Below are 7,635 nucleotides of genomic sequence, written 5' to 3' on the forward strand. Positions count from 1 at the left end.
TAGGAAAAGAGGCAAATTGTGCTAGGAAAGTTCAGGTTGAAGAGTGGTTATATCTGGCTAGGCATAGGAGGCAGGGATAAGGCAAGAACTGACTTTGAACTAGTTCTCAAGGAATGAGTGAGATTTAAACAGGTTTATCTGCTGCTGTGATTTCACAGAGGTCTGCATTTATTTTAGACAGATGTGTGACATGTTAAAGAGGTAGAAATGACGGGTGGTGAGGCAGATGAAGTTGTTAAAGTGATGCCAGGTTTGAGTGTGAGTGATTTGGAAGGTGATGGCTCTACATGTGTTGAAGGCAGATGTTAAGTTTGGATGGGGCTTTGTACCTTTCAGCGTTCTTGATTGCAAGAAACATAAACCAGGCCTGGCTATGATAAGAAAAAAGGAAATTTTCTGGAGGAATTGGGGCTTACCGAGTTGATAGGAGGTGTCTTAGCGCTGTATGAAAAATACCACAAACTGGTGGCTTAGAAGCAACATTTATTTCTTACACTTCTGGAGGCTGGAAAGTCCAAAATCATGCGTGGCATTTGGCAGACTTGGTGTCTAGTGAGAGCCAGCCTCTTTGCTGATGACCATCTTCTCCCTGTAATTTTACATGGCAGAAGGTCCAGGCTAGCTCTCTGGCGTCTCTTTTATAAGGGTGCTAATCCCAATCCAATCAACTCCACATACCATCACCTTGGGATTTAGGATTTCAATACCTGAATTTTGAGGGGATACAAACATTCAGACCCTATCAGGAGGTTTGCAGAATCAAGAGCTGGCCAATAGGAGCTAGTGCCGAGGTCACGTAGCAGGAGCAACCTACTGTAACACCCCTGAACTGAATATTGCCCCTAGGTATTTCCCAATACATTCGTCCATTTTCCTGCTAGTGGAAATCTGTTTCCAGATTTTTTTTTATTACAAAGTACTGTATGGGTATATATATGTTATGGGTATATATGTGGGTTATATATGTATGAGGGGAATACACACACACACACACACATACATATATATATACATACACACACATACATGTTTTCTGGCACAAGCTTCTCCATGGAGCAAAATTGCCAGACTATCAGATATGTTCATACTCAACTCTATGAGATGATACTAAATTGTTTCCAAAACGATTATTCCAATTTGCACCCCAACAAAATTGTATAAATGTCCATTTGCTCTATATCCTCACCCACACTTCATATTTTTTACAAATTTTATTTAAAAATTTGCAGTATCATAAAGTTTACTCTTGTAAATTACTGTTGTGCTATGACTTTTGACAAATGTGTACAGCCACGTGTCCACCGCCATAATCAGGATGCAGAACAGTTCCGTCGCCCCAATACATTCCCTCCGCTCCCTCTTTTTAGCCACTCCCTTCTCCATTTCTGGGCTCTGGAATTTGTTGATCTGTTCTCCATCCCTATCATTTTGCCTTTTCCAGAAATGTCATGTAAATGGAATAATACAATATGAAGTTTCATGGGTCTGGTTTCTTTTCCTCAGCACAGTACATTTGAGAGTCATCTATGCCGTTGGATATATCAGTACTTCATTTTTGTTGTTGTTGTTGGGTATCATTCCATCTAAACAACGTGTTTAAATAATTCCATTGTTTGTATGGAATGATACCCAACAGTTGGTTTGCCCATTTCCCAGTTGAGGATCATTTGGGTTGCTTCCGTGTTGGTAATTATGAATAAAGCTGGCGTTAACAATTGGGTACAGATTTTTGTGTGGACATGCTTCCATTTCTGAGGTAAATACCTAAAAGTGGGATTTCTTGGGTATATGCTCACTATATTTAACTTTATTAGAAACTCTAGGACTGTTTTGCAGAGTAGATTTGTGCTACACGTACGGTAACGAGAGTTCCAGTGGCTCTGCATCCTTGTCCGCACTTAGTGTTGCCATTTTTAAAAGTCATTCTAATAGATGCATGGTGGTACCTCACTGTGTGGCTTGTTGGCATTTCCCTGAAGACAAGTAATGTTGAGCATCTTTTCATGTGCTTATTTGCCGTTCATATTTCTTCTCGCGCCAAGAGTTCTTAGACATGAGGCATAAAAGAAAATAATGTAGTAAACTGGACTTTAGAAAAATTAGTCATGTTTAGGTAGACATGAATGCTGTCTAATAGAGTGAAGAAATGTAGATTCTATTATCTGCATCAATTAAACATTTTGGTGGCATCACATATCACCACAAGGAATGTATTCTCCTTTTCCTGGAGGATAGCAAAACATTAGAGCCTGAGGAATGAGAAAAAAAGGTAGGTAGAATTGAGGGATGTAACAGGTTGAAGGACAGGAAAGTGTGACTCGAGAAGGCAGTCTCAGAGCTGGAAATCAGTGAGCTGGAGCCGAGTTTCAAGTGATTCCAATGCCTGTGAAGTGGCCCTGGCTGGGGGTAGAGATGACGATGCTTAAGGCTTAGAAGATCCAGGGCTCCAAGGCCAGAGGGGAAAAAGGTGAATCAGTAGAAGGATGAAGGAACCAAAGACATAGGCAGAGGATGAAATGTGCAGATTATGAAGCACTTGTTGGAACCATTGAGGAAGGGAGTATCTGCCACATGCAGACATGAACCCCAGATAATCTAGTCTATCTAGTCTACCCTGCTTAACCCATTCTTGTCTTCTCCAGGTGTTCTCCTTTTGTTTATAAATAGATTTTCATGGAATCAGTAACATATGAAGCATCGTTCCTAAGAATCATTAATACTTTTCTCATTTTGGGAAGTATTCTATAGGGTGGAAATTTAAATCTCTCCTAAGACTGACTGTAGGGAACATAAAAAAAATCGGCTTTTGACATCCAGATAGAACATAGTCACTGTGTTGTAGTCAGACACCTGCCATATCACAAAAGCTTTCCTCCCATTCTTACTGCCTTCGGCTGCCTGGTTTCCTCTTTTTTTAAGTTTATTTATTTATTTTGAAAGATAGAGAAGGGGGGGGAGAGAGAGAGAGAGAGAGAGAGAGAGAGAGAGCAGAGGAGGGGCAGACAAAGAGGGAGAGAGAGAGAATCCCAGGCAGCTTCTGTGCTGTTAGTGCAGAGCCCAAAGCTGGGCTTGATCCCACAAACTGAGATCATGACCGCCAAAATCAAGAGTCGGGTGCCCAACCTACTGAGCCACTCTGGTGCCTCAGGTTTCATATTTTTTTACAAGCCAGATGTCTGTGCATAAAATACTATTTATCACAATAATGTGATAAACTGTGATCCTCAGACATATAAACACCTAAATGAATCAGCCTGAAGATGCATTTAAAGATGTGTATTTTGTAAAATGTTTTTGATAGTTTCTTTTTTTTCATTTTCTGCTTTATCATCCTGAAGTAATATGTCAGAATGCATCCACAAGCTGATTCTGCATTGTATTCATGTGTTATTTTATAAAGTGAAGTTTATGTTGTATGATTGTCTTTGGTAATCATTATTTTTACTGGGGGGAGATGTCATCTCTCACGTGTTTGTGGTTTGTCTAAATCTCTGCCAGTTGGTGTGAAGGGGTACAATACATTGCCCTTGGGGGATTACAGCCTAGCTGAAGAGAAAGAAGAAATGCTCATAGCAGCCAAATTTAGTACCATAGGGTTTAGACATTAATTATACACTGTCATATCGTTTCTAATCATTTTGTGGGTGTTGGAGGCAGTTTATGAGCTGAAGAATCACTGAAGTGTTTGTGGAAGTTTGGTTGTGGAACTGTGATTTTTTAAATAACTTGGGGAAAGGAAGAAGAACATCGTAGGATGGAAAAACTGAAAAAGAAATACAGGGATGCGTACGCGTGCGTCTGTGTAGGTGTGTGTAGGGAACAAGTGAGGAAATAATGACCAAAGGGTTGGAAGAGGATTTGAGAATCTGGATATCGTAAAGAGTTGAGATACAAGTTCAGTGGGAAAGAAGGTGAAGAGAGAGAAGGCTGGATTCAAAGGCAGGATTTTATTGTTCAGGATTTCAGGAAGCAGTGATTGGTGTTGAAGAGGTCCCAGTTCAAGGTTATGTTTCCTTCATGGCTAACCTGCAGATTGACCCCCTTTAGAATGTCTTTCAGATTAAACTTAGCATTTTCTCTTTTTCTGAATGGTGTTGATGTTTGAGTGTACATCGACTTAGCATCCAGTGATTTTATATATGTTTATTTTATCTTCCCAAATAGATTTAAGTTATATCTTGTTTTCTTTTTTTTTAGTTTTCTTTTTTTTACTTTACATCCACATTAGTTAGCATATAGTGCAACATTAGTTAGCACATTAGTTAGCATATAGTGCATTACATGTGCATTAGTTAGCATCTAGTGCAACAATGATTTCAGGAGTAGATTCCTTAATGCCTCTTACCCATTTAGCCCATCCCCCTCCCACAACCCCACCAGTAACCCTCTGTTTGTTCTCCATATTTAAGAGAGACTGTATTTCTAATACTCTATACAACATAGGTTTACTTACTAATTGGGTGAACTAATATGGATAAGATGAAAACTGTGATGTGGCGAGGAGTATGACAACAAAGTAAATGATATTGTTGATGTGAGACCTGTTTCTTCCAGCTAAAAATGTTTTTTCTTTGTGACCATGAAGATCACATCTTCCGTTTACATGACCATTAAAATACGACAATATCTACAAGCAGTCATAGGAATCTCAGCCGACAGCTTCCTCCTTCTCTTCCACATCTTCACACACCTTCTGGATCGCAGGCCTAAGCCCACCAACCTGATCATCTGTCACTTGGCATTTGTCCACACGATGAAACTCTTCACTGTGCTGTTGTCTACAGACTTGTTGGAAACACTAAACTTTCTGAACGATTTCAAATATAAGGCTTTATTTTGCATGAACGGAGTGACACGATGTCTGTCCATGAACATCACCTGCCTCCTGAGCATCCTCCAGGCCTTCATCACCAGCACCAGCACCTCCTGGTTGGTCAGGTTTAAACATAAATGCACAAAATGCGTCTTCCGTCCTTTTATTGTCTTATGGGTTCTTAGTTTGTCTCTCAATAGTAAGTGCCTCTTGTATACTGCTGCTTCTTCTAACACGACCCAGATCCATCTACTGCATGTCAGTAAATACTGCTCGGTTTCCCCCATACACTCCATCATCAGGGGACGGCTTCTCATTTTGACATTACCCAGGGATGTTTTCTTTATAGGCGCCATGCTGCTCTCTAGTGCATATATGGTGATTCTCTTGTCCAGGCATCAGAGGCAGTGCCAGCAGCTACACAGCTCCAGCCTCTCCTCGAGGGTCTCCCCAGAGAGAAGGGCCACCCAGACTATCCTGTTGTTGGTGAGTTTCTTTGTAGTCGTGTACTGGGTGGACATCATTATCTCCTCCTCTGCAACTGTGTTATGGAGATATGACCCAGTAACCTGGATTTCCAGAAGCTTGTATCCAATGTGTATGCCACTGTCAGTGCATTGGTGTTAATTTGTTTGGATAAAAGGATAAAAAATGTGTTTCAAAAATGTGGAAAAATTACGATCAGTTTATAACTACTTATTCGTGAAATATTTATACCCCAAAATGATTATTTTTGCTTTAATTTTATGACAGATAAAATTTTGATAGCCAGATAAAGAATTCCCAGGTGTTTTTATAGCTGAACTCTTGTTCATTTTATGCTATTGGGGAAAGAATTAACAAGAAAACAATTGGGAAAAAATAATGTCTAGTTTCATTTCCCATACTGTGACACTTTCTCTTCCTCCTCCTTCCACATTTAGAGAAGATTGTGAAATAGTTGTCTTATCCTGATAATTCAGCATAATCTGACCTTAAAATCAGATAATTATTAAACATCCTTCTATCTACAACCTTAATTTTCATTGTCATATAACCTAATGTATTCATATCAGGGATAAGGAGATTTGGTTCTAGATACCTTAGGAATAGGAATAACTATTTTCTTACAAATCCTATTAACCCAATTGATTCAAGTTGAACCTGGCTCACTCCCCTTTCTTTTCTTTTCTTTTTTTTAGATTTGTTTTTAGATTTTTAAAATCTAATTTCTTGTCAAATTGGTTTCCATACAACACCCAGTGCTCATCCCAACAAGTGCCCTCCTCCCTGCCCATCACCCACTTTCCCCTCTCCCCCACCCCCCATCTACCCTTAGTTTGTTCTCAATCCCTAAGAGTCTCTTATGGATTATATCTTCTAGATTAAATATAAAAGACTCTTGTTGAAATTTGAATCAGAAAACTTGCTTAGAGGTCACCTACTCCAAAACCCTCTGTAGTGGCCATTGACCTCTACCCAGAATGCTGTGCCTCCCACAGCTTCTATGTTCTTTTGCTTCTAAAGGCCTCTACCTGTGACTTTCTTCTGAAGGATGGCCAGGACTTGCACTACTGGAGCCGCTTTGCCCAGACACACAGAGCAGGAAGTGCCTGGGACTTTAGTGTTACGGTCCCACTCCTAGTCCCACCCTGCAACAGGGCATCTTGGCCAATGACTGACAGGTGTTGAGTATGACTCAAGTAGGGCAGTGTTGGAGCTTTTATATGTGTGACTGGAGCTCCCCTGGTCAGGGTTAGGCTGGGAGTTTACCTGAGATCACACCCTTGTTTGGATTTTTCCCTTTCTGACACCCCCAACCTTCGTCTTTCTTGGGAGCATTTGTACATGAATCTGCATCTTAAGGTTCTTTGGGAACGCTGACCTAAGGCATTCTTGTTTTACTATGGGGAAAATGAGGCCTAATGTGGTTAATGTGCCTAGAGTCATGCACAGCCTAATTTTGGATCCAAATCTCTTGAGTCCATGTGTATGCTCTTTTAACTTCTTAGTAGTTCGAGGCATGCAATAGACATATAATAATTTTCTTTGAATTTACAAATAAGTGATGAGTGCTTTGTGTGCAAGGCATTTTACTGGCTATGAAAGGAGGCATGAATTTGAGATGTAATTCTTGCCTTCCAGAAGCTTAAAAAAGAAGGGCAGTTAGATTGCTATTGGAATCCAGAAGAACAAGGGATGGGGGTATCATGCATGATTCAAGCAGGCAGAGAGAGGGAGACAGATTCAAAAATGGTGTGTGACATCTGGATTGGGGCTGAGAGGGTTAGGTTTATTTTTATTTATTTATTTATTTATTTATTTATTTATTTATTTATTTTCAATATATGAAGTTTATTGTCAAATTGGTTTCCATGCAACACCCAGTGCTCATCCCAACAGGTGCCCTCCTCAATACCCATCACCCACCCTCCCCTCCTTCCCACCCCCCAACAACCCTCAGTTTGTTCTCAGTTTTTAACAGTCTCTTATGCTTTGGGTCTCTCCCACTCTAACCTCTTTTTTTTTTCCTTCCCCTCCCCCATGGGTTTCTGTTAAGTTTCTCAGGATCCACATAAGAGTGAAAACATATGATATCTGTCTTTCTCTGTATGGCTTATTTCGCTTAGCATCACACTCTCCAGTTCCATCCACGTTGCTACAAAGGGCCATATTTCGTTCTTTCTCATTGCCATGTAGTACTCCATTGTGTATATAAACCACAATTTCTTTATCCATTCATCAGTTGATGGACATGTAGGCTCTTTCCATAATTTGGCTATTGTTGAGAGTGCCGCTATAAACATTGGGGTACAAGTGCCCCTATGCATCAGTACTCCTGT

The 7,635-nt window shown here is 40.2% G+C and overlaps 1 protein-coding gene across 1 annotated transcript; it reads left to right on the forward strand.

The window, feature by feature from the left end:
• Positions 1-4,603: 4,603 nt before the first annotated feature.
• Positions 4,604-5,527, forward strand: LOC125931566 (vomeronasal type-1 receptor 90-like). The gene is given in 2 exon segments (XM_049643629.1): positions 4,604-5,378; positions 5,381-5,527. Coding segments are annotated over 2 exon segments (900 nt in total). The 3' UTR covers positions 5,506-5,527.
• The last annotated feature ends 2,108 nt before the right edge of the window (positions 5,528-7,635 follow it).

This window comes from Panthera uncia, chromosome X, assembly GCF_023721935.1.
Source record: "Panthera uncia isolate 11264 chromosome X, Puncia_PCG_1.0, whole genome shotgun sequence".
Taxonomy (NCBI): Eukaryota; Metazoa; Chordata; class Mammalia; order Carnivora; family Felidae; genus Panthera; species Panthera uncia.